The sequence below is a fragment of the Balaenoptera acutorostrata genome, chromosome 2, assembly GCF_949987535.1.
Source record: "Balaenoptera acutorostrata chromosome 2, mBalAcu1.1, whole genome shotgun sequence".
NCBI classification, from domain to species: Eukaryota; Metazoa; Chordata; class Mammalia; order Artiodactyla; family Balaenopteridae; genus Balaenoptera; species Balaenoptera acutorostrata.
The window spans coordinates 182,555,534-182,581,810 of NC_080065.1; the positions used below are offsets into that span (position 1 = coordinate 182,555,534).

General features: G+C 50.0%; 1 protein-coding gene across 2 annotated transcripts; it reads left to right on the top strand.

The window, feature by feature from the left end:
- PLIN3 (perilipin 3) lies at positions 1-24,483 on the top strand. 2 transcript variants are annotated; one of them, XM_057540612.1, is made up of 8 exons: positions 1-96; positions 2,694-2,775; positions 6,317-6,515; positions 6,648-6,730; positions 12,507-12,804; positions 19,119-19,318; positions 21,126-21,251; positions 23,678-24,483. In XM_057540612.1, the coding sequence occupies exons 2-8, from the start codon at positions 2,710-2,712 to the stop codon at positions 24,020-24,022; spliced, it is 1,317 nt and encodes a 438-aa protein (XP_057396595.1). In that variant the 5' UTR covers positions 1-96; positions 2,694-2,709; the 3' UTR covers positions 24,023-24,483. The 2 variants fall into 2 exon arrangements, with proteins under 2 accessions (XP_057396595.1, XP_057396596.1); XM_057540613.1 differs by lacking the exon at positions 1-96 and having other exon boundaries at positions 2,701-2,775; positions 6,268-6,515.
- Positions 24,484-26,277: the final 1,794 nt, after the last annotated feature.

Below are 26,277 nucleotides of genomic sequence, written 5' to 3' on the forward strand. Positions count from 1 at the left end.
CCCAAGCATAAAAGCCTGCCTTGGGCTGGCCCAGGACGGTTTTGGAGCTGGCCTTGAAGTAGTGGTCACCGCGCACTGGACGTCGCGTTGACCGCGGTGAGAGGCGAGGGCCCCCGATTAAGTGGGGGCGGGGGCCGCCGAGTCCTGGGGTGCCCCAGGGGAGGAAGGGGCAGAAAGGGTCTTCCTGGGAGCTCTGCTTGTCTTTGCGGCCTGGGGAGGGGTCTCCAGGCTGGGCTGAGCACACCTACCCCCCCCCCAAAAAATCCAACTTCTGGAACAGGCTCAGACTTTCAGACTCTCTCCTCTTAATATCTAGGACTTTCGGGGGGGGGGTGCGCGAAAGAGCCCCCTAGAAGTGGCAGTATCAAGCGGTGGGGGAGGGTTAAGTCTCCAGTCCCAACCACATCCTCTTGCTTTGCAAACGCACTTTGGAGGCAAGCCACAGCCCATTCCGCACGGAATTCCGCCCTCTCTGGGTCTTCAGAGTGGGCCCCCTCCCTCCCCCCACCAGGGGGCAGTCCCTCTGCCTAGCAAAGCCCCTTCCCCTCCAAATGGTTTTGCCGCCTGGGGACTCGGCCCCTCCCTTGATCTTCTGACTCCCCCAGCTGACCCTGGCGAGGTCTTGGGGCAAGTCCCGCCCCCTTTTCCTGGGTGGGTATGGCCAGTGGATTGCACAAAGTGGTGGTGGGAAGGCCTACCCCCTTATCTGAGTCCTTGGGACCTTTGTAAAACCAGAGCCTAGGCCTGGGGTCCGTCCCTGGGAACTTTGGAAGTTGGATCTTCACATTCCCTGGCTGCAGCTGGACGACTGCGTGACTCCAGGCGGTTTCAGCCAGTTCTTGCTCTTGCTGCTGGGGCCAGCTGCAGGCAGGTTGCTGACCCCAAGGACTTTAATGGGGGTGCTGACATCTGCAATGGGTGTCCTTGGTTAAACCAGTTCCAAAGGAGTTGATGAACAAAAGGGATGGGAGGGAGGACCTCTAAGCTGCCCAGGTGAGCTCAGGCTGCAGGGAAGGTGAGGGGAAGAACAGGAGTCAGGTGATGATCACTAGGGGTAGGTGTGCCTCCTTGCCCCACTTCCCAGTTGGGGGACCTTTGTACGAAGCAGAAGCTCAATCCTGGCTAGTTTCACCCGTTTCTTTGTGGCAGGCAGAGTGGTGTGAAATGGATCTGTTTATTGAGCACCTACTGTGTGCCAGGCACCAAGCTACGTTCCAGACTCTCCTCTAGTCTACAGGGACTCTGTGCTAGGAACGGTTATCCCCATTTCATAGACATGGCAAGTGAGGCTGCGAGAGCGGGTGCTGCCTTCCCAATCTCCTACAGCTAGGGAGTTGCAAAGCTGGGATTAGAACCCAGTTTGGACGGTAGACCTGGTGCTCTCAAAGCATCAGTTTGCTGGGTTCCACTTGGGGGATAGCAAAACACGGTGTCTGGAAGGAAATGCTCAAACTCAAGGTCAGGGGTTCACCACAGGCTTATCCCAGAATGACCTGGGGTGGGCTGGCTTCCGTGGCAGTCCAGTGGTTAAGACTCTGTGCTTCCACTGCAGGGGGCATGAGTTCGATCCCTGGTCAGCTAAGATCCCACATGCTGCGTGGTGCAGCCAAAAAAAAGAACGACCTGGAGAACCAGACTTAAGGCAGGTTTAGCCCCATTTTACAGATAAGAAGACTGAGGCTAGGGGAGAGGACGCTCCTTGCCCAACATAGCACAGCATGGGTGGAGCTGGGACTCCTGAAATCTAATCTGACAGTGCTCTAGCTGTCTCATCTCATTTGGCCAGGAAAATGGAGCACACCTGTGGCTGCCATCTTGCCTGCAAATGTGTGCATTAGAATCACCCAGGGAGCCTCCCTTGCCTTCCCCACATCCCTGAGACTGACTTGACTGTCTGCAGAGGGGCCAGGAACGGTCTCTTTTTTTTTTTTTTAATTTAAATTAAAAAAAAAAACAACAAAACTTAACTTTTTTTTTGAACAGGTAATGTTATCTACCTGGCTCAAAAGTCAGAGGCCTGCCCCAGCTACCCGATCTTCCTCCCTGAAAGGTGGCCACTGTAACAGTTTCCTGTGTCTCTTTAAAGATTCTGTCAAATACAAGCAAACACTTTAGCCCCACTCACACCTTTTGTCTCTTAACAATATCTTGGTCCCCGTCAATTACATGTAAGCTTCCACACTTAAGCCACTGGCCTGGGCTACCACTGTGATTTCCTTTAGTCCCCTTCTGTTGGGCAACCAGATTGTTTCCAGTGTCTGTGGCCAACACAGGTACACACATCTCTGTTCCACGTGGCAGTACCAGTGTGGGACTGTCCCCGCAGTGAGGTTTCTGGGTCAAAGGGAAGATGCCTCTTAAAACCCAGTAGTAATGGACAAATTGCCGTCTACAGGGGTTTTGCACCATAGTATTGATAGAGGTGAGCCCTTGGAGGGCTGTGCACAGACCTTGCCCTTTAAGGTGCGGCCCCGGGATCAGCTGCATGAGCAGCACCTGGGAGCTTGTTAGACTTTTACTCTGCTGGATCAGCACCTGTTTTGCACAGGCTCACAGGTATGTGTCAACAATTGAGAGGCTAGGGCTCTAGGAAATTGGGGGCGGGGGTGGTCAGAGGGCAGGTGTGAACCCGGACATCCCCCTGGAGGGAAGAGAGGAGCAGGCTGTACCCTGACTAGTCTTTCTGTTCACAGTGCCTGCTTCTGAGAAATGTCTACCAACGAGACAGAAGCCACTGCCAGCACCCAGGTGTCAGCGGAAGAACCGGTACAGCAGGTGAGGAAGATCTGGGATCTGTGGGGTGAGGCTTCCCACCTGGTGGTGCCTTGGCAGGGAGCCGATGGCAGCACAGGGTGGGGTCAAGAGACACCCTTCCGAGTGGGTTGCGCAGAGCCATTATACTAGCCCCTAACAGGTGCCCCACTAATAGGTGGAGGTGGGAGAGCTGGGGATTCCAAGGGCTCTTGGGAGAGCAGGGGTACAGCTCTGTTTGAAGCTGCCTGGCTCTCCCCGGGCAGACCTTCCCTGTCTCTGCAGGTCCTCTTAGGGTCCTCCTTTTAGGAAGCCAGTTTCTATTCCACCTCCTTTCCCCAGTCTAAATAAAAGCCCCTTTTAATAAACAGCTTTTTAAAAATTAGGTATCATTCACACACCATAAAATTCACCCTTATGAAGAGTACTACTCAGTGATTTTTAGTAAACTACCCAGTTATGCAGCCATCACCACCACACCGGAAATTTTTCATCTCCCCCAAAAGAGACCCCCATACCCATTAGCAGTCACTCCCCATTTTCCCTCCTCCTGCGAACCCCTCTTCTGGGTTCTGTCTCTATGGATTTGCCTCTTTTGGACATTTCATAGAAATGAAAACATACACTACGAGACCCTTTTGTATCTGGCTTCTCTCACTGAGCGTAATCTTTTTGAGGTTCATCTGCATTGTAATATCTGTCGGTGCTTTGTTCCTTTTTTATTTATTTTTATTTTAAAATTAATTTTTATTGGAGTATAGTTATTTTTACAATGTTATGTTAGTTTCAGGTGTACAGCAAAGTGATTCAGTTATACACATACATATATCCACACTTTTTCAGATTCTATTCCCATTTAAGTCATTACAGAATATTCAGTAGAGTTCCCTGTGCTATACATTAGGTTCTTATTAATTATCGTGTTCCTTTTTTAAACTTGTGGTAAAATACACATAACATAAAAATATACCATTTTAACTGTTTTGAAGTGTGTAGGTCAGTGGCATTAAGTATATTCACAGTGTACAACCATCATCACTATCTAATTCCAGAACTTTCTCATTACCCCAAATCAAAACCCCATATCCATTAATAGTCACGCCCATTCCCCTCTCCCCCAGCCCCTGGCAACCACTAATCTGCTTCCTGCTGAGGGATTTACCTTTTCTGGACATCTCATATAAGTAGAATAAGTGGAATCATTTTATAAAAGTAGAACCTTCTGTGTTAGGTACCACATAAGTGGAATCATACAGTAGTTGTCCTTTTGTGTCTGGCTTAGTTCACTGAGTATAATGTCCTCAAGATTCTTCCATGTTGTAGATCTTGTCAGAATTTCCTCTTTTTTTAATAAATTTGTGTATGTATTTATTTTTGGCTGTGTTGGGCCTTCATTGCTGCCCACGGGCTTTCTCTAGTTGCAGCGAGCAGGGGCTACTCTTTGTTGCAGTGCGTGGGCTTCTCATCGCGGTGGCTTCTCTTGTTGCGGAGCACAGGCTCTAGGCGCGCGGGCTTCAGTAGTTGTGGCACACGGGCTTAGTTGCTCCGTAGCATGTGGGATCTTCTCGGACCAGGACTCAAACCTGTGTCCCCTGCATTGGCAGGTGGATTCTTAACCACTGTGCCACCAGGGAAGTCCCTACTTTTAGTTTTTTGAGGAATCACCATAATGTTGTCCATAATGGCCACACCATTTTGCATGCCCACCAACATCATACAAGGGTTCCAATTTCTCCACATCTTCACCATTACTTTTTAATTTCTGTTCATTTGATAGTAGCCATCCCAGCGAGTGCGGGGTGTGAGGTTGTAGCTCATTGTAGTTTTGACTTGCATTTCCCTAATGATTTGTGATGTGGAGAATCTTTTCTTGTACCTGTTAGCCATTTGGAGACTATGTATTTTTAAAAACATGCTTTAGACCACATTTTCTTTATCCACTCACCAACTGATGGACATTTGGGTTGTTTCCACTTCTTGGTCATCGTGAATAAGGCAGCTACAAACATTCGTGTACAAGTCTTATGTGGACGTGTGTTTTCCTGTCTCTAGAGTAGGATCTTAGGAGCAGAACTGCTGGATTGTGTGGTAAGTTTGTCATTAATTTCTGAAGAGGCCTCCTGGGCAAACCCTGGAGGAGGACTGCCTGAGTCCAAGGTCCAGCTTTGCCACTGGCTTGTTTTGTGATCTTGGGTGACTTCCTTAGCCTCTCCATGCCTCAGTTTACCCTTCCATAAAGTTGGAATAATGCTCCCAATCTCCCAGGACTGGCGATTAAGTGAGCTAAAACACAAATTCTACAAATAGCCCCTGTGAGTTAAGTCTTCTGCCTGCGTCTTCACACGGGTCATCTTTGCAACTCCTTCAGGACAGAAATGACTTCCCATTTTATGGATTGGGAAACCGAGGCTCAGAAGGCCTGTCCTGAGTCCTCAGTTCTGCTCTTGTAGGGTAAGAGTGGCTATATGCAATATATTAATGAATGGGTGTGGCCATGTGCCGATATAACTTTATTTACAAAACCAGGTAGCGTGGGATATTGTTCAGCCATGTAACAGAATGAAGTACTGACACGCAATGCAATGTGGATAAACCTTGAAGATATGGTCAGTGAGAGAAGCCAGACACAAATGGACAAATCTTGTGTGATCCCACTCACAGGAGGTCCCTAGAGGAGGAACCACAGAGACACGGCCACAGAGACAGGAAGTAGATGGTTGGGGGCCAGGGGCTGGGGGAGGGGCTTGGGAGTCAGTGTATCATGGGGACAGAGTTTCAGTTTGGGAAGATGAGAAAGTTCTGGAGACAGATGGTGGGGATGGTTGCACAACAATGTGAATGTACTTAATGCCACTGAGATGTGCGCTTAAAAATGATTTGAATGGTAAATTTTAAGTTATGTGTATTTTGCCACACTTTTTTTTAAAAAGGAATGAAGCACTGAGACATGCTACTACACGGGTGAACCTTGAAAATGTTACTCGGTGAAAGAGGCCATACACAAAAGGCCACATGTGTGATTCCATTGCTGTGAAATGTCCAGAACAGGCAAATCCACAGAGACAGAAAGTGGATTCATGGTTATCAGGGGCTGGGAGGCAGGAGCGTGACAGCCAGTGGGGACAGGGTTTCTTTTTGGAGTGATGAAAAAGTTCTAGAATTAGACGAATGTTGCACAACCTTGTGAATACACTAAAAACTTCTGACTTGTGCATTTCAAAATGGTGAAATTTTATGACGTGTGAACTAGATTTCAATAGTGCTGCTAGGAAAAAAAAAAACAGGCAAGAAGAAAAAAATCAGGTGGTGGACGGGACTTCGTCCCCAGGGGTCCGTAGTTTCCTGGCTTCAGTTGTAGACCCTGAGCTCCAGGACAATGGGGTTCTTGTGTCATGTCACTGCCTGGCGCAGTGAGTGTCAAGGTCATGTTCAAACAAGTGGGCTACGGGGACCAAGATACAGGAAGCGCCCGGCGGAACCCCAGAGTCCCTGACTTGTGCAACCACGTGGGTGCAGAGGGAGGGGAGGCGAGCCGTTTCCCTGGCCTGAGCTGCCCTGCCCGCAGCCCAGCGTGGTGGACCGCGTGGCCGGCATGCCACTCATCAGCTCCACCTGCCACATGGTGTCCGCCGCCTACATGTCCACCAAGGAGAGCCACCCCCACGTCAAGACTGTGTGCGACGCAGCCGAGAAGGGCGTGAAGACCCTCACGGCGGCCGCTGTCAGCGGGGCGCAGCCCATCCTGTCCAAACTGGAGCCCCAGCGTGAGTGAAGCCTGGGAGAGCCTGGACCCGCCCCTCCTGGCTATTTCCTGGCGGGTGGGGGGGCGGGAGGCGGGGCGGCGCGCAGGCGCGGTAACATCAGCTGTCTGTCTCCCCTCCCCCGCGGCTCCGCAGTCACATCGGCCAGTGAATACGCCCACAGGGGACTGGACAAACTGGAGGAGAATCTGCCCATCTTGCAGCAGCCACCGGAGAAGGTGACTGACCGCCGCCGTGGGGGGAGGCGAGGGGGGGTGGGATGCTCAGCTGAGACGGGGCGGGGGGCCTGCCTAGGTATCGAGTCTGTGGTCCCACCTTAACCAGAGCAGGTGAGTGGGACAGCTTCCTCCCTGACCCCTTCTCTGTCTGTCCCCAGACCCCCACCAGGCAGCTGCAGGAGCATTCTGAACACCAGCCAGATGGGCCCTAAACCCCCTCGTGTCTCCCACCTGGCCCAGAGCAAAAGCCAAAGCCTTACTCATGGCCCCACCAGATCTGGCCCCGCTGCCTTTCTGCCCTCCCCGCCCACCTCACTTGCTCCATTCCGTCTGCGCTGGCCTCCATCCTCCTGTTCAGTCACATCAGCGCCCATAGGTACCAGACACGGTGATGGAAACAGAGTCCTTGCCCTCATGGAACTTTCATTCCAGGGAGGCGGGGAAAGCAAATACAGTGAACACACCCATCTCAGTGCTACCCCAGGATCTTTGCACCCGCTGTTCCTTCTTCGTGGACCAGGCTTCTGGGTCTCTGTTCTAATCTCACCTCTTCGGAGGCCTTCCCTTCCCTCTTAAAGAAGGTCCTTCCAGTTCAGCTCTGCCCAGTAGAACTTTTTCTATACACCTTCTTTCTGTGCACCATCCAATATGGAAACCAACAACCATATGTGGCTGCTGGGCCCTTAAGAATGTGGCGAGTGTGACTGAGGAACTCGAATACTAATTTTAGTTATTTTTATTATTTTTTTAACATTGGGATTGTTCTCTTTTTTTAAAATTTATTTTTATTTATTTTTTTAAATTTGGTTGCACCGGGTCTTAGATGCAGCAGGCGGGCTCCTCAGTTGCAGCAGGTGGGCTCCTTAGTTGTGGCTCAAGGGCTCCTTAGTTGTGGCTCGAGGGCTCCTTAGTTGTGGCGTGCAAACTCTTACTTGCGGCATGCATGTGGGATCTAGTTCCCTGACCAGGGATCGAACCCAGGCCCCCCAAATTGGGAGTGCGGAGTCTTAACCCCTGCGCCACCAGGGAAGTCCCTAATTTTAATTATTTTTAAATTTTAAATAGCTAATTTTAATTATTTTAAATTGAAATAGCCACATGTGGCTTGTGGCTCCTGTATTAGCGTCATTCACACTACATCAGCTTGTTTGTTTGTTTGTTTGTTTTTAATGTCTACTGGAATATAGTTGCTCTACAATGTTGTGTTAGTTTCTGCTGTACAGCAAAGTGAATCAGTTATACGTATATCCCCACTTTTTTAGATTTCCTTCCTATTTAGGTCACCACAAAGCACTGAGTGGAGTTCCCTGTGCTATACAGTAGGTTCTCATTAGTTACCTATCTTATACATAGTAGTGTATATATGTCAGTCCCAGTCTCCCAGTTCATCCCACCGACCCCCCTCCAGCTTTTTGGTTTAACAGCTTTCACTGAGATATAATTCACGTACCATACATCTCGCCCATTTAAAATGTACAACCCAGTGGTTTTAGTACATTCAGATTGTGCAGCCATCATCATCCCTTTTAGAACGTTTTCATCACCCCAGAAACAAATCCCACATCCCTTAGCTCCTTCCCATCAACGCCCAGCCCCTGGCCCCCACCATCTACTTTCTGTCTCTGTGGGTTTGACTCCTCTAGGGACCTCCTGTGAGTAGAATCAGACAGTATTTGTGCTTTTGTGTCTGGATTATTTCACTAAGGATCACGTCCTCAGGGTTCATCCATGTTGTAGCAGGTGTCAGAATTTCTGGGTGGACCACATTTTGTTTCTCCATACTTCCGTCAGTGAACTTTTGGGTTGTTTTCACCTTTGGGCTGTTATATACCCATGCTGATTGCAGCAGCATTCACAAGTTGCGTTAACTTTTTTTATTGGCTGTGCCGCGCAGCTTGTGAGATCTTAGTTCCCGGACCAGGGATCGAACCCCGGCCCCCGGAAGTGGAAACGCGGAGTCCTAACCACTGGACCACCAGCGAATTCCATGCATTAACTTTTAAAAAACGTTTTAGATAGTGTGTTACATAACTGCTTATTTGTCTCCCCGGCTGGGGTGCGGGCACAGACTGTCTGCTTTGTTGCTGTGCCAAGTGCCCATCACACAGCCTGGCACGTAGGAGATGCTTATTTTTTTTTTTTTTTTTTTTTAATTTTATAGCTACTTTATTTATTTATTTATTTATTTTTGGCTGTGTTGGGTCTTCGGTTCGTGCGAGGGCTTTCTCTGGTTACGGCAAGTGGGGGCCACTCTTCATCGCGGTGCGGGGACCGCTCTTCATCGCGGTGCGCGGGCCTTTCACTATCGCGGCCCCTCCCGTTGCGGGGCACAGGCTCCAGACGCGCAGGCTCAGTAGCTGTGGCTCACGGGCCCAGTTGCTCCGTGGCATGTGGGATCTTCCCAGACCAGGGCTCGAACCCGTGTCCCCTGCATTAGCAGGCAGATTCTCAACCACTGCGCCACCAGGGAAGCCCAGGAGATGCTTATTAAACACTCACGTGCTTCATCGCGCCTTTTTCCTGGTGGGACGGAAGTGCCGCACTAAGGCAAATCTGTTCATGTTGAGAATCCTCCCACCAGAAATAGGTGTTCCCTGGTCGGGGGCAGTGGGACACGCCAGCCACTCCTCCCGTTCCCTTAGGCTTTCTGCTTTGACCACCTACTTCGTCAGGCAGCTTATTCACCCGCTAGCTCTCGAGCGCCTCCTGTCGGCCAGGGACCGCGATATGTCATGTCCCCCAAGGGCAGCCCCGTTACACAGAAACGGAGTGGGCTGGGGAGCATTGGAACAGAACCTGAACCCATGTCTTACCACAAAGGGTGTTAACAAGTTGGGCATGTGGAAGGTGAAAACGGCCACATCCAAAGAAGGATGGAGAATCATCGCCCAGGAGCCACCTCCTTAGGGCTGAGTGCTTGCATTCTTCTCCTGTCCTGCCGGTGTCACCAGGCCAGCATTCCTTCTGTTTATAGACGGGATGAGCGCAGGGTGACATTGGGAAAGGTTGTCCAACAGAGCAGCCACTCTGAGCTCCTGACTTCCTGGGAGGCTCTCTCTTCTTCTTTTTTTTTTTTTTTTGGCCCTGCCTTGTGTTTTGCAGGATCTAAGCTCTCAACCAGGGATTGAACCCAGGCCCTTGGCAGTGAACACCCCAGGTCCTAACCACTGGACCGCCAGGGAATTCCCATCGTGGGAGGCTCTCTTGATTCTGGGCCTTGTGAAGTTCCCCTTCAGAACGAGGTAGCTCTCCCTGGTCCTGTGGGACAACGGTGTTGTCAGAGCTGGGATTTGAACCCGGGCCAGCGTGAGCTACGTGACAGCCCCACTGTGTGCTCAGTGAGCTTAGGGCTGGTGTTCAAATCTGACAACCGTGCCCTCTCCCCCCAAAAAGAGACTGATTCCCATGAATAGGAGGGTTTAGGTGTTAAGAGGGGCGCCAGCTTAGAAGGGTAGGATGGGAGGGGGCATGGTTTTTAACTTTCCAGAGTGCTCTTTGGGTAGAGATCTATTTAAAGACTTAGATTCAAGAACACCAGGCATGGATCAACCAGTACCCACTGTGTGCTGAAGCGGCTTCTCCAAGGATGCAATGCAAAGCTAGTCCAGAGGTGGGCAGATCTGGCCTTCTGCCTGTTTTTGTAAATAAAGTTTTATTGGCACACAGCCGCAAACAGTGGCTTATGCATCATCTATGGCTGCTTTTGCCTGAACACCGGCAGGTTTGGGTCGTTGGGACAGAGACCCTCGGGCCTGCAAAGCTGAAAATATTTACCATCTGGCCTTTCCTGGAGAAAGTTGCTGACCCCCTTTAACCAGTCAAGGTTACAGGCAGGAGAATCAAAATACCAGGTTAAAATTCAGGTTCTGCTCCTTAGCAGCTGGACAGCCCTCAACACAAGCTGCTCAGCCTCTCTTGGCCTTGCTTTCTCTTCTGGGGAATGTGTACACTCCTGTGTCTTGGAGATTTGCTGAAGTGGGTTCATCACCTGAAGGCCGAGAACATACTAAGTGTTGGTTCTTTTTTTTTTTTTTTAATTGATTTTCATTGGAGTATAGTTGATTTACAGTGTTGTGTTAGTTTCAGGGGTACAGCAAAGTGAATCAGTTATACATATACATATATCCACTCTTTTTTAGTTTCTTTTCCCATATAGGCCATTACAGAGTATTGAGTAGAGTTCCCTGTGCTATACAGTAGGTCCTTACTAGTTATCTATTTTATATATGGTAGTGTGTATATGTCAATCCCAATCACCCAATTTATCGCCCACCACTGAGTGTTGGTTCTTAACGTCTTAATACAAGCTTCGGGGATCCACAAAATGCTCTGATGTTTCGGGCACGTCACCAGTTCGCAATGGGGAGTTTAAGGTAGTTAACGTGTTAAATTGGCAGTTAATGGAGACAAAATGTTTGGTTATTTGGGCATGTGCATAAAATCCCTCCTGTTGCTTTATCTTTGTTTGCTTTTGGGTTTTTGTTTTTTGTGGGTTTTTTTGGCTGCATTGGGTCTTCGTTGCTGCACGCGGGCTCTGTCTAGTTGTGGTGAGCAGGGGCCACTCTTCGTTGTGGTGCACGGGCTTCTTATTGCGGTGGCTTCTGTTGTTGCAGAGCACGGGCTCTAGGCGTGCAGGCTCAGTAGTTGTGGCTCGCGGGCTCCAGAGCATAGGCCCAGCAGTTGTGGCGCACGGGCCTAGTTGCTCTGCGGCACGTGGGATCTTCGCAGACCAGGGCTTGAACCCTGAAACACGGAGTCCTAACCACTGGACCACCAGGGAATTCCCCTCCTGTCGCTTTAGTGTAGCTCTGAGCGTCTCATTGTAAAGCGGGGTCCCTCTCCCTCAGCACCACTGACACTGGGGCCAGTCATTCTCTGTGGGGGGCCGTCCCAGGCACTGTGGGGTGTTGATCAGCATCCCTGGCCCCCACCCACTCAATGCCAGGAGCCCATTCCCCCTGCAAGTCGTGATGACCACAGATGTCCCCAGACACCGCCCAATGTTCCCTGGGGGCAGAACCACCCTGGATGAGTAGTGCTGTCCTGAGGGACTTAACATACTGATTACCTGTTCAAACAGGATTGCAGTTCTTAGTACAGGATTGGAGTGGTCCCTTCTAGGGATGTCGCTAGTTTCCGGTGTCACACTGATTCAGTGCTTGAGCCAAACACTGTTCTAACCCCGGGATTTAGCCGGTTAGGGCTGCTGTAACAAGTACCCCTAACAACAGACATTAATGCTTGCACAGTTCTGGAGGGTGGAATTCCGAGACAAGGTGTCGGCAGGGCTGGTTTCTCCGAGGCTTCTCTCCTTGGCTTGTAGATGGCCATCTTTTCCCTGTGTCCTCGCATGGTCATCCCTCTGTGCGTGTCTGTGTCCTAATCTCTTTGTATAAGGACACCAGTCAGACTGGATTAGGATCCACTCTAATGGCCTCATTTTACCTTAATTACTACTTAAAGGTCTCATCTCCAAATACAGTCACATTCTGAGGTCCTGGGGGTTAGCGCTTCAACACCGTTCAGCCCATAACACCATGGGGAGAAGAAGTGGAGGCCCAGAGAGGTCGAGTGACTAGCTTGAGGCCACACAGCTAGGATATATCAAGCCAAGGTCTCTAACCAGGCTGTCCGGCTCCAGAGCACATGATCTTAACTGCTTTCACCCTTCAGGGTCATCCTGGAGCTGGAACTCCTCCCTTCGGCCCAGGGTGCAGGGTGGGGGTACCCAGGTACGAAGAGAGGATGGAGATGCTGATGCTGTCCTTTCTCGTAGGTCCTGGCAGACACCAAGGAGCTCGTGTCGTCCAAAGTGTCGGGAGCCCGAGAAGCTGTGTCCAACACGGTGTCCAGCGCCAAGGATACCATGGCCTCCCGGGTGACCGAGGCGGTGGATGTGACCCGGGGTGCTGTGCAGAGTGGCGTGGACATGACCAAGTCCATGGTGACCAGTGGCGTCCACTCGGTCATGGGCTCCCGCGTGGGCCAGATGGTGCTGAGCGGGGTGGACACGGTGCTGGGCAAATCGGAGGAGTGGGTGGACAACCACCTGCCCATGACGGACGCTGAGCTTGGTGAGTGCAGCCCACAGGGCTGGGACCCCTCCCCAGACCACCCGACATGGGGTCCCTCTCAGCCATCAGGAGTCTGTCCATCACATGCTGTCATCTCATCCCTGCCCCCTCTCCCCATCTATCTTAGCCCACCTGGACCAGCTCGGTTCCCTCTGCCCTGGTCTGTGGTGCCTGTCCTCCCTGAAGCAGCCTCCAGAGGGCGCCTGTGAGCACTCAAGTCAGGCCCCTCCAAGCCTCCCACCTCCCGTGGGTAAAAGCCCAAATCCTCCTGGAAGCTCCCTTGTACTTACCTGCCTGCCCTCATTCATTCTACTCCAGGCACACTGGCCTTCTTGCCCATCCTGGACCGTGTTCCCACCCCAGGGCCTTTGCACTGGCTGTTTCTTCTACCAGGAACTCTGCCCTGACATCCAGATGTCTCATTCCTTTCTACCTCCAGCTCTGTGCTCAAATGCCACCTCCCAATAAGGCCTATAAAATTTCACCGTCCCTCATGCATGTTGTGTCCTGAAACCTCCCCCCAGGCCCGGCTCTGATTTTTCTCTTCAGCACTGGTCGTCAATTCCACAAAGCAGAAGCTGTGTCCTTCCTGAGTCTAGAACGGGGCCTAGCACTCAGCAGGTGCTCAAATCCCCAAATAAAATCACTCAAACTCTTCTCTATCGTTCCCCCACCCCACCCTAGGCATATATTTGTTTGTTCAAATGTTCCTTGAGCACTGGCTGTATGCCAAGCCCTCTCTAGGTCCTAGGGATACGTCAGTGAACAAAGTTCTGCCTTCGTAGAACCTAAAGTCTAACGTGTACAGAAATCAGATTTAAGGAGATGTTTCTGAGGAAGTGACTTTGCCCTGTCGTGTATGGAGGGAGGGAATGAGCTGTGCAGATGTCAGGGCAGAGGCGCAGGGAACACAGACCCAGGCGCAGGGCCGTACCTGGTCTGTTGGAGGGACAGCAAGGAGGCCCGTGTGTCTGGAGCAGAGTGAGTGAGGGGGAGAGAGGGAGGAGGGGAGGGCAGGGAGGGGACCGGGCAGGTCATGCAGGGCCCTGTGGACCACGGGGAGGACTTGGGCTATTACCACAGGGAGGTGGGACCCTGGAGGGCTGTGGGCAGGGGGCGGGGCGGGGGCGGGGCCTGACTCAGGTGCTCACTCACGCCCTCTGGTGGCTGCTTTTGGGAGGACAGACTCCGGGTGAGGAGAGGGTGGGAGCCAGGGAAATCCGGGTTCAGGTGAGCTGTGATGGGGCTGGCCCAGGTAGTGGTAGGAATAAAGAGAAATAGACAAACTGGGGATAAAAGTGTTGAGACAAAGCAGCCAGTCTTACTCATGGTCTCATACCCATGGCTCTTGGGGTTGGCCTTGACCCCGCCTTCTAGAGACGGCCTTCCTTTGCACACGTACCGGGAACTTCCAGCCGGGCCAGCAGTTGCAGACTCCAGGGCCCACAGCAGCAAGGGCCCACGAGGGCCATGTGTAACCAGACACCATGCTCCGTCCAGAGGGAGCAGCCTCTCGGCTCCGGCCAACTTTAGCCAGAGCTGGTTTGTTGGAATGAGATGCCAAATATTTGGGATGACTGGAAAGAGTTGAAGACAGACTAGATCAGGGTTTCCCAGCTGTCGTTGGAGCCAGGTCATCGTCTGTGGGGGGCTGTCCTGGGCGCTGTGGGGTGTGGAGCAGCCTCCCTGACCCCACCCACTCGATGCCAGGAGCACCGCCAACTGTGACAACCACAGATGTCCCCAGGCGTCGCCCAGTATACCCCGGGGGCAGGATCACCCCCAGGTGAGAACCAGTGCTTTGCCTGTTCTAGAACTTCATATAAAGGGAATCATATGGGAATTCCCTGGCGGTCCAGTGGTTAGGACTCCACGCTTTCACTGCCAAGGGCGCAGGTGCGATCCCTGGTCAGGGATGCTACAAGCCACGTGGTACAGCCAAAAAAAAAAAAAAGGAATCATGTGATTCCCTCATGGGTAGACAGCTCCTAATCATTATCTCCAATCTCTTTTTCCATTGGGATTGCAACGTGTCACTGTTCTAGCTGTTAGCTGGAAAACTTCCATGGACAAAGTTCTCTGTTGCAATCTTGATTACCCCAAGGTACGGTTCATAGAGGAAAAGCAGGGCAAGTAGTTAACGTTCCCCCTTTTTATTTATTGTGGCATCACAGGCTGGTTTACCAGCACCCTCCAAGAGTGCGTAGTGGGTTTTTACATTATAGGTTTGAACACGAAGATTAACACGACGTATTGCGATCCAAGGTATTTATTTTATTGACGCTTCACTTGTCCTGTTATTTTCGATTGCTTGGCGTCCTCCTTGAGCTGACTCTGAGACCCCATGATTCTCCCTGGGAATCCTCGGCAGAAAGTCATGGTCCCTTGCCTTCTGGAGAAACTTGATGTTCTAGGTGGGGTGATGTTCCTGGTGGGGGCGACGTTCCAGGCAAATGATCTTAAGCCCTGCAGCGTGTGGCTTGAGCATAGCGTGTCGCTTGTCCTTTGTGTTTTCAAAACTTGACTCCAAACCTCTTGAAGGAAGGGACCTGGCTGATGTCTTCCGTCCTGTATCCCAAGTTCAGTGCCTGCTGGCCTCGTGTAGTGCTCAGACCAAGTAAGAGTTGGCTATGGGTCTTGGCCCCCAAAAGTAGGGGGAGAAGCAGGGTTTGCTGGGAGGCAGGTTGTGAAGCAAGCCTGGGAGCCACTTCAGAGGACAGATCTGTCTGACCAGCTTTGACTCTCTGCGCTTTCCTTTGTGTCCATCCACTAAGGGTGAAATCACTGTGCACAGTGGTGCTTGAGGTACTGGGGAGGTCTGTGAGTAAAGGTGCCATGTTAGAGCGAGGATATTACTCGTGGGCTCGGGGCAGGAGCACAGCCCTGCCCCCCCCCCCTCCCCAGTTCTCCACTTTGCCAAGGGCACCGCCCCCTCCAGGGGCCCTGCCGGCTTGCTCTGACATGCCTAGGCTCTGCCAAACATCCTTGGCCTAAATAACAAAGCTGCTTTCACTTCCAAGGGCAGAGCTCCCGGGTTCCCAGAGGGCCGTGGAGAAGTTCTGGCCATTAGGATGGGTTCAAAATGTTGCTGGTTTGGGTTTAGTCTTTGCAAACCTGCCTTTGGTGGGAGAATGGGGCAGAGTCTGTTTTTCCCAAGATGCCAGCTTTTATTTTCGCTGCCTCTAAATGTCCCAGGTGTTTCGGTTTTTTGTTCAGTTTTTAATTTATTTTTTAATCTTTTTGTAATTCATTTTTATTTTTTTAATTAAAAAAAATTTTTTTAATGGAAATTTAGTTGATTTACAATGTTGTGTTAGTTTCAGGTGTACAGCAAAGTGATTCAGTTGTATCTATTCTTTTTTAGATTCTTTTCCGTTATTGGTTGCTACAAGATATTGAGTATAGTTCCCTGTGCTATACCGTAGGTCCTTGTTGGTTATCTATTTTGTTCAGTTTTTAAAATGTCATCATGAAATGACTCTTCTGTGACATCCTTGTCCCCCAGCCGACTATGTTAGACTACCTCCAGGCCATCTCCGGCCCACTGCCTGCTTTTGTAAATAAAGTTTTATTGGCACACAGCCACGCCCATTCATTTACATTTACTCTATGGCTGCTTTTGAATACCAATGGCAGAGTTGATTAATTGCACAGTAGAGCCTGCAAAGCTGAAAATATTGACTGAACTGGCCTCTTACAGAAAAAGTTTATTAATCCCTGGATAAGAGTATGTTCTTCCAAAATTTTGTAATGTTCATAGTGTCAACGAAAATCAATAAACAGCCAATAATAAGAAGAGAAAAGAGTTTTATTTGAGCCAAACTGAGGACTATACCCCGGAAGCCTGCTTCCCAGATAACTCTGAGAAACTGCTCCTGAGAGGCAGAGTTTCCAGCACAGTTTTTTTTTTTTTTTTTTTTTAATTTTTTTTTTAAAAATTATTTATTTATGTATTTATTTTTGGTTGTGTTGGGTCTTCGTTTCTGTGCGAGGGCTTTCTCCAGTTGTGGCAAGCGGGGGCCACTCTTCATCGCGGTGCGCGGGCCTCTCACTATCGCGGCCTCTCTTGTTGCGGAGCACAGGCTCCAGACGCGCAGGCTCAGTAGTTGTGGCTCATGGGCCCAGTTGCTCCGTGGCATGTGGGATCTTCCCAGACCAGGGCTCGAACCCGTGTCCCCTGCATTGGCAGGCAGATTCTCAATCACTGCGCCACCAGGGAAGCCCTCAGCACAGTTTTTTATCTTGTCAGAACAAAACACATTAAACAAGTCAGGGTTACATTTCTTCAAGGTTTCAAAAAAAGAAAGAAAAAAAAGGAACAGACCAGCATGTACACAACGAGTCAGTATGGCCTTGGCACCTAGGAAGGAATCTTATCATCAAAGGAGGACCAGCATTTTGGTGTCCCAGGAAGGGAGGCATTTAATCTTGATTTTGAACGTGGACATTGTTTACTTCTGGCCAATGTGCCCTTTTCTTTAATAATTAAAGCAGATGTACAATGTAGGTTTGATAGGCCACAGAAAGGCTGTTTTAGGTAGCATCAGATTCAAGTTGACTCAGGTATAAGCCAGAATGACTTCCCTATCTATATCTTAATATGTGAACATTTCTTTTATCAATAGAAACAACCGAATTCCCCTGACTGAAGTCTTACCTTGATCGAGCAAGGGGTCGATGGCACCGTGTGGGATTTTGTTGCTTGATTTTCCCCTTTGTTTCATTTCTGGAACAGTGACCAATCCAAAGGAGAGGCGTATTTAGGTGGCGAAAGTGGAGCTCTCACTCATCACACCAGCCCCGCTGTTCCTGCCTGACCAGAGCACATTTCTTGCGTTATCTTGGTGATGTGTACTCCCTGTTCTGTTTATTTGCTATTCTTTCAGTCAACTTTGCCAGAGTCTTTTAGAAAGGGAACTTTATCACTTACTATAAACAGATAAACTACAAATAGGTAATGAGAATAGCTAAACATTCGTTCATTTGCGTGCCTTTCTGAAAGCAGTGAAATCGTGGAGTCCTAACCCCTGGACTGCCAGGGAATTCCCCAGATTTCACATTTTAGACATTTCTAACGCGGGTGGTCCGTCCTACAGAAGGGAAACTGAAGCTTATTGGCCAAATCACTTCTGCATCCAGGGGGCCACAAACATTTTCTTGACAGGCCAGGTAATAAATAATTTTGGCTTTCTTGGGCCATACGGTCTCTGTCGCAACTATGCAATTCTGCCATTGTAGCACAAAAGCATAGACAGTAGGTAAATGAATGGTTGTGATTTTGTGTCAATAAAACTTTATTGATAAAGGCAGGTGGCATTCGGCCCAGGGGCTGTAGTTTGCAGACCCTGCCATAGGGCTTTACAAAGCCAGTGATTTATTAGGACCGGATTTAAAATCAGATTGGGTTACTTACAAAGCTCAAACTTTTATCACTACTGTAGTAAAGTCTAAAGGGAGCAGGATAAGATAGGATCAAATTATCAAGACAGGTGGATTTCCATCCTGTTGCCTTGTAACTTTATGAGTATTTTCTGGACTAGATAGTCCGGACTTTCCCTTAACTGCTGTGAAGATGGTTCTCCTGTGGCTTAAACTTCTCCTCCCATCAAGTATCATGGTTAAGAACGTGGGGCCTGGCTTCAAATCCTGATTTGTGACGTCCCAGCTTTGTGACCTTCGGCAAGTCGCTTAACCTCTCTGAGTCCACGTTTCCCCATCTGTAAAAATGGGATAACGGTGTCTCCCTCTTAGAACTGTTATGATTTAACAAGAATGCCCGCAAAGCACCTAGAACATTGTGAAAGATTGGCCACTATTAATATATGTTAGGCGCTAATCCAGGCAGGATTGGCCAACTTTTTTCTGTAAAGGACCAGATAACGAATATTTCCTCTGCAGGCTAAGAGGCCACATATTCCACCTCTGTTGTTTGAGAGCAGCCATAGACAACGTATAATGAACATAGACGGTTGTATTCATGGGTCGGGTTGTCCCGAGGGCCGTAGTTTTCAGACTCTCATGCTAGTCTAAGGCCTCCTTCTTTTTTTTTTTTTTTTGCCATGCCTCACAGCATGTGGGATGTTAGTTCCCTGACCAGGGATCAAACCCATGCCCCCTGTGTTGGAAGTGTGGAGTCTTAACCATTGGACTGCCAGGGAAGTCCCTAGTATAAGGCTTCTTAATCCTGGGATATTCAGTCCCTATCATACCCATTTCGCAGATGGGGAAAACCAAGGCAGGGAAATCCTTTTACACTTGCAGACCCGGGGCACAAATTCGGCCTTCACAGTGCTTCTCCTGCCTTCCCCCCACAGCCCGCCTCGCCACGTCCCTGGAGGGCTTCGACATCGCCTCAGTAGCCCAGCAGCGGCAGGAACAGAGCTACTTCGTGCGTCTGGGCTCCCTGTCAGAGAGGCTGCGCCAGCGTGCCTACGAACACTCTCTGGGCAAACTGCAGAGCACCAGGCAGAGGGCCCAGGAGGCCCTGCTACAGCTCTCGCAGACGCTCAGCCTGGTGAGGCCCGCGGTGACAGGGGGCGCTGGCCAGCAGCGTGTGTGCCAACGAGCCCCTCCCCAGCCTAGTGGGTTATTCCTCCCCACACATCCGCCTGGGTTCGCTCACGGGGCCACGGTCCTGGATGAGTTTGCTGGGGCTGCTGTAACACAGTCCCACACACTGGGCAGCTTAAACACAGACGTTTATTGCCTCACAGTTCTAGAGGCTGGCAGTCCAAGATCAAGGTGTTGGCAGGGTGGTTCCTTTTGAGGCCTCTCTCCTTGGCGTGTAGACGACTGTCTTCTCTCTGTGTCCTCGCCTGGTCATCCCTCCACGCATGTCTGTGTCCTAATATCCCCTTTTTATAAGGACACCAGTCATATAGGATTAGGGCCCACCCTAATGACCTCATTTTAACTTTATTACCTCTTTAAAGACCCATCTCCAAATACAGTCACATCCTGAGGTCCTGGGGATCAGGGCTCCAACCTATGAATTTGGAGGGGACACAGTTCAGCCCATGACAGGTTGGCTGAAGGCTGGGTCTCTCGGTGTGGTCTCCTCCTCCATCAGGGTACCTCAGGCTCTCCCCCGGCTGTGGCCTGAGGGATCCAGGTACGGCAGGAACACGTGAGCACTTTTTTTTTTTTTTTTAATTTATTTTTGGCTGTGTTGGGTCTTTGCAGCACGCGGGATCTTTCATTGCGGTGCGCGGGCTTCTCTCTAGTTGTGGCACTCGGGATGAGCAGTTCTTTTGTTTGTTTAAAGTCAGTTTTATTTGAGGTATAACTTACATTTTACACACAATGAACATCACCCCTTTTAAAGTATACAGTTTGAGGAGTTTTACAAATATAAACAGACATGTAACCACCAGTGCAATCAAGATGTGGAACATGTTCATCACCCCAAAAAGTTCCCTCCTGCTGCTTTGCAGTCAGATCCTGCCCACTGAAGTTTTTTAATTTTTCTGTTCTCTAAAGAGGGAAATTTCTAATTTCTTTCCCTGTTTGCTTAGCTTCTACTCAGTACTATCTCCTCTCTCTTTTTTAAAAAATTTTAATTGTGGTAAAATACACATAAAATTTACCATTTTAACAAATTTTAAGTGTATAGTTCAGTGGCATTCAGTACCTTCACACTGTTGTGCAACAGTCCCCACCATCATCTCCAGAACTTTCTCATCCTCCCAAACTGAAACTCTGTCCGCATGAAACCCTGGCTCCCCAGCCCCTCCCCCAGCCCCTGGCCCCCACCATCTACTTCCTTTCTCAATGGATTTGAGTCCTCTAGGACCTCATGTGAGTGGAATCAGACAGTATTTGTCCTTCTGTGTCTGGCTTCTCTCACTGAGCATCACGTCCTCAGGTCCATCCATGTTGTAGTGAGTGTCAGAATCTCGTTCCTTTTTAAGGCTGAGTAAAATATTCCATTGCAAGTGCTTTTTAAGCCTCTGCTTACGCTCACATCTGCTTGTGTCCCATTGGCCAAAGCCCGTCACGTGGCCAGGCCCACTTTCAGAGCGGGTGGGGGTGGGTGGGGGAGAAACAGGCAAGATGGGAGGAGCTGCAGAGAATCTGTGGCCACTTTCTTTGCAAGTACCACACGGGGCAGAAGCATGTTGATGACCCTGAAATCCACAGCCTGTGGAAACACTCTGTGAGAAAAGCAGCATCCCTCCCCCTTCTCTCCCCATCTCAGATGAAAGGACCGCCCCCGCTCCCTCTGGAATCCCGCATCTCCCAGGATTCCTGTGGATTCCCATGCGCTCTGCTGGTTTTGGTCAAGCGCCAAGGCAGCCACCCTCTCTCTCTCTCTGCTCCAGATGGAAACCGTCAAGCAGGGTGTCGACCAGAAGCTAGTGGAGGGTCAGGAGAAACTACACCAGATGTGGCTCAGCTGGAACCAGAAGCAGCTCCAGGGCCCAGAGGAGGATGCAGCCAAGCCAGAGGTACCCACCAGGGGGGCGGCATGGGATACCTGGGGCCCTGACTTCCCTCTCCCCACCTCTGCTTGATGGACCTACCTGCCCGGAACGCTTTCCCCAGCCTCGCCTCCCATTAACTGCCTTCAGGACCTGATGACACCCCCTCCAGGAAGCCTGCCTGGATTTTCACTCTTGGGTACAGGCGTTGCTTCTGAACCATGGGACGCCTGATAGTGATGGGTCCCAACCTGCTGAATTCTAAGCCATGCCCCATTTACTTGAGTCCTGACTCCTTCCCTACCCCATCCCAGTGTCCCGTCACATCCTTCAAATTCACCTGCCCGGTTCTGAGTGTCAGCTTCTCACTAACGTGCTCTAGCCCCTCCAATCTATCCCAGGCATTGGCCTCTTGAACGAGCCCTGACTTTTGCCACCTGTGCTGTCACTCATCTAAGCTTTCACTGAATCAGTGCCTTAGACAATTCTCATGCCTCATTCTGAACCATAGTCCCTCTCTCTTAGGGACTCAGAATATCATAGCACAATAGCTTCTCAGCTTTACCTCTCTGGGCCTCGATTTCCCCATCTGTGAATGGGATATAGGACCGTCTGCCAGGTTGTTAAGGTGAAATGAACACGCATGTTCACAGCAGCATGAGTCACGTCAGCCAAAAAAGTGGAAACGGCCCAAATGTCCATCAACAGATGATGGACAAACAAATGTGGTCCCTCCACACACGGGCACATCACTCAGCCGTGAAAAGGAGAGAAGCACTGACACTCGCTGCAACGTGGACAGACCTTGAAAACATGATGCTCAGTGAGAGAAGCCAGACACAGAAGGACACAGTGTGTGATTCCATTGATGGGAAATGTCCAGAACAGGCAAATCCACAGACACAGAAAAAGTGGGTTAGTGGTTGTTGGGAGCTGGGAGAGGGGGAATGGAGAGGGAGTTTCTTTTGGGGTGATGGAATGTTCTGGAATTAGAGGTGCTGGTTGCAGAACCTGGTAAATGTACTAAAAAAATGTACACTTAAAAGGGTGAATTTTCTGGTATGTGAGTTATTTTATATACATACATATACACACACACACATTGACATGTAAGGCACATAGTAAGTGCTAAAAAATAATATTTATAAGGTATGGTCAATGTCTCTATAAATGCAAAACTGTTCAGCATTCAGACCCCAACCGTGGAAAACCGTCTCCCTTACCCCCGCCAACTGCTGAACGCAGCAGCCAGAAAATAGATATTGGTTCTGTCGGCACCTCCCTGCCAGGTTCAAAGCCAGAGTACGCAGGTGACCAGGCTCAGGGCAAAGTCTTGCCTCCCAGCCTGCTTTGATCTCCTCCCCGGCCTGGGGAATTTTCAAGGACCCGATCTCAACTGCAGTCTCCCCCACTGCTTACAACTTCTGCCTAGAAAGTTCTTCCAGACCTTCTCATTTTTTTAAACTTAAAAAAAAACAATTTTATGGAGATATAAAATTCAGAATCTTGTACTTTAAAAAAAAGTTTTGAGGTATAATTCACATACTGTACAATTGACCCATTTAAATTGTACAATTCATGGGTTGTGTGACTATCACTGTAATTCAGAGCATCTCTATCACCCCAAAAGGAGATCGTCTCCCCAATAGCTGTCAGGCCCCGTTTCCACACCCTCCTCCATTCCTGGCAACCACAAATGTACTTTGTCTCTGTGGACATTTCATGTAAACGGAATCACACCCTGTGTGTCCTTCTGTGTCTGGCTTCTCTCACTGAGCGGCGTGTTCTCGAGGTCTGCCCACATTGTAGTGAGTGTCAGTGCTTCACCCCTTTTTATGGCTGAAGACTGTTCCGTGTGTGGATGGACCACATTTTGTGTCTCCATTTGCCAGTTGATGGGTTGTTTCCACTTTTGGCTACTGTGAATAACACCCCTTTGAGCATTTGTGTACAGGTCTTTGCATGGACGTGTATTTTCGTTTCTCTTGGGTGGATGCCTAGGGGTGGAATTGCTGGGTCATATGGTAACTCTACAGTTTACCATTTTGAGGAACTGCTAGACCATCTTCCAAAGTGACTGCACCGCAAGATACGAGGGTTCCAATTTCTCCCCATCCTTGCCAGCATGGGGGTGAGGGGGTATCTGCCTGTGGGTTTGAGTTGCACTTCCCTAATGATTAACGACGTTGAACATCTTTTCGTGTGCTTCTTGGCCATCTGCGTATTTCTTTGGAAAAATGTCTATACCTGTTTTTCAGTTTGATCAGTGATTATCTCGCACAGTTTGAAACTCAGAGAGCCCGTATTCTGAACCACCTGTGCTCGACATCCCCTCCTGGGGAAAGGTTTTCCCCAAGGTGGACGGTAGAACCCCCATTTTCTCTTTCCCGGGCTCTGGGTCCAGTTACCCCCAACGCAAAGGGTCCTGACGGTCGCCCTCCACCCCTTCTCAGCAGGTTGAGTCCCAGACGCTCACCATGTTCCGTGACATCGCCCAGCAGCTGCAGACCACCTGCGCCTCGCTGGGCTCCAGCCTCCAGGGGCTGCCCGCCCACGTCAGGGACCAGGCGCTGCAGGCTCGCCGCCAGGTGGAGGACCTCCAAGCCACCTTCTCCGGCATCCACTCCTTCAAGGACCTGTCCGGCAGCATCCTGACGCAGAGCCGCGGGCAGGTGGCCAGGGCCCGAGAGGCCCTCGACCACATGGTGGAGTATGTGGCCCAGAGCACGCCCATCACGTGGCTGGTGGGGCCCTTCGCCCCCGGAATCACCGAGAAAGCCCCAGAAGAGAAGAAATAGGAGAAGCAGGAGGGAGGCTCGTAGGGCTCGGGGCCCCTCACTGGGAACACACGTCTCTAACCCTTCCGGCTCACCTCAGCTGCCACCTCGGGAAACCGAGGTCCTCAAAACCAACCAGTACCTCACCCTGTCTGAGCTTGGAGGAAGCATGTCCTGGGCATCACAGTGGTCACTAGGACGAGATTTCCAGAAAAAAAAAATTTTTTTTTCTAGAAGGTTACAGAAAAACTTTTTTTTTTCTTCCTCAAAAACCAGGAATATAGCTCTTACATCCCACTCCTTTTTCTACATCAAGGCTTTTGGATATCAGCCTTGAGCTAAGGGACTTGGACTTCTGTGAAGTGGGCCTCCTGGGGATACAGTAGGGGCAGAGCAGCTGATACTCATTCTAGAGCTGAAGGGGGCTGAGGCCTTCCTGGTGGGGCTTCAGTGTTGCCTTAATAAATTTTACCTGCAGCTAAGTCCAGGTTGTGCGTGTGTGTGTGTGTGTGTGTGTGTGTGTGTTTATTTTTCAGCAGCTAAACAACTCCGGGGTCTCTGTGCGACCTTCTCAGCCCCTTCTTTGCTTTGCTCCCAAGGGCGTGAACGGGACGGGGCCGGACCTGAAGGTCTGTGCCCAGTGCCTCGGACAAGGCTTGTCTGGGTTGTCAGAGATGCACTCACCACGCTTGCTTGGCTTGGAGAGAACCAGGTTGTGGGGGTCTTCCATCTCCCCCTGCCCACGTGCCAGAGTCTTACCCCCTGTGTCGTGTTCTGTTCAGCCAGCAGAAGCGAGAAGCCTGCTGCTTCTCCTGTCCTGGGCCTCCCCGGCCATGTTGGGGAACCGTGTGGCAGGTCGACCCCCAAAGATGTCCACGACCTGATCCCTGGGTCCTGTGACTACGTTCCCTCACGTGGCAAAGGAGAGTTTGCAGATGGGATTCAGTTAAGCATCTGGAGACAGGGAGATGGTCCTGGATTATCCGGGTGGACCCTAAACATCATCACAAGGGTCCTTTTAAGAGGGAGGCTGGGGGACTTCCCCGGCGGTCCAGTGGTTAAGACTCCGTACTTCCAATGCAGGGGGCGCAAGTTCGATCCCTGGTCGGGAACTAAGATGCCACATGCATACCGCAACTAAGAGTTCACATGCCACAACTAAGAAGTTTGCGTGCTGCGACTGAGACCCGGTGCAGCCAAAAATAAATAAATAATAAATTAATTTTTTTAGAAAAAGATGAACGAGTCTGGGGTTATAAAGTACAGCTTGGTGACTGCAGTTAACAATATTGCGTTGTGTATTTGCTAATTTTTTTTTAAATCAGTTATTTATTTTTGGCCACGTTGGGTCTTTGTTGATGCGTGCGGGCTTTCTCTAGTTGCGGTGAGTGGGGGCTACTCTTCCTTGCGGTGCCCAGGCTTCTCATTGTGGTGGCTTCTCGTTGCGGAGCACGGGGCTCTAGGCGTGCAGCCTTCAGTAGTCAGGGCAGGCGGGCTCAGTAGTTGTGGCTCGCGGGCTCTAGAGCTCAGGCTCAGTAGTTGTGGCGCATGGGCTTAGTTGCTCTGCGGCATGTGGGATCTTCCCGGGCCAGGGCTCGAACCCGTGTCCCCTGCATTGGCAGGTGGATTCTTAACCACTGTGCCACCAGGGAAGTTCCTGCATTGTGTATGTGAAAGTTGCTAAGAGGGTAGGTCTTAAAAGCTCTCATTTCAAGAAAAGAAATATTTGTAACTCTGTGAGGTGATGGATGTTGACTAGACTTATTGTGGTCATTTCACAGTATATATTGAATACATATATCAAATCATTATGTTGTACACCTAAGACTAATGCTATGTTGTATGTCAATTACATCTCAAAACAAACAGAAGGTTAAACATTTGGGGGAAATAGTATGAAAAAGAACATGCAATGACAAATTCAAAATTAGATGCCACAGAAAACCTGCCTGTCCACACTTAGTGATAGATACTTGCTGTATGTCAGGCACTGTGGTAAAATGATTTAGACTAAAAGTCTGCAAACTATAGCCTGAGGGCCAAAAGTACCCAAAGAGCTGTTTGTTTGTTTGTTTGTTGGCATGGCTCACAAGCTAAGAGGGTTTTAAAGCAAACAAAGATACACAACAGAGACCTCCTGTATCCCGCAAAGCTGAAAATATTTACTATGTAACCCTTTATAGGAACAGCTTGCCAACCTGTTTGAGACCACCGTACTGGACTTCTTCCTGTTACATCTTACTGCTTAGACTTAAATATTTCTCCCAGTCCATAGA

What these genes read in the sequence shown, in the direction of transcription:
- PLIN3 (XM_057540612.1), top strand. Translation starts at nt 2,710, where the DNA reads ATGTCTACCAACGAGACAGAAGCCACTGCCAGCACCCAGGTGTCAGCG. An exon ending in GTCCAAACTGGAGCCCCAGC is followed by an intron (nt 6,516 to 6,647) that starts GTGAGTGAAGCC and finishes GCGGCTCCGCAG; the next exon opens with TCACATCGGCCAGTGAATAC. An exon ending in CATGACGGACGCTGAGCTTG is followed by an intron (nt 12,805 to 19,118) that starts GTGAGTGCAGCC and finishes TTCCCCCCACAG; the next exon opens with CCCGCCTCGCCACGTCCCTG.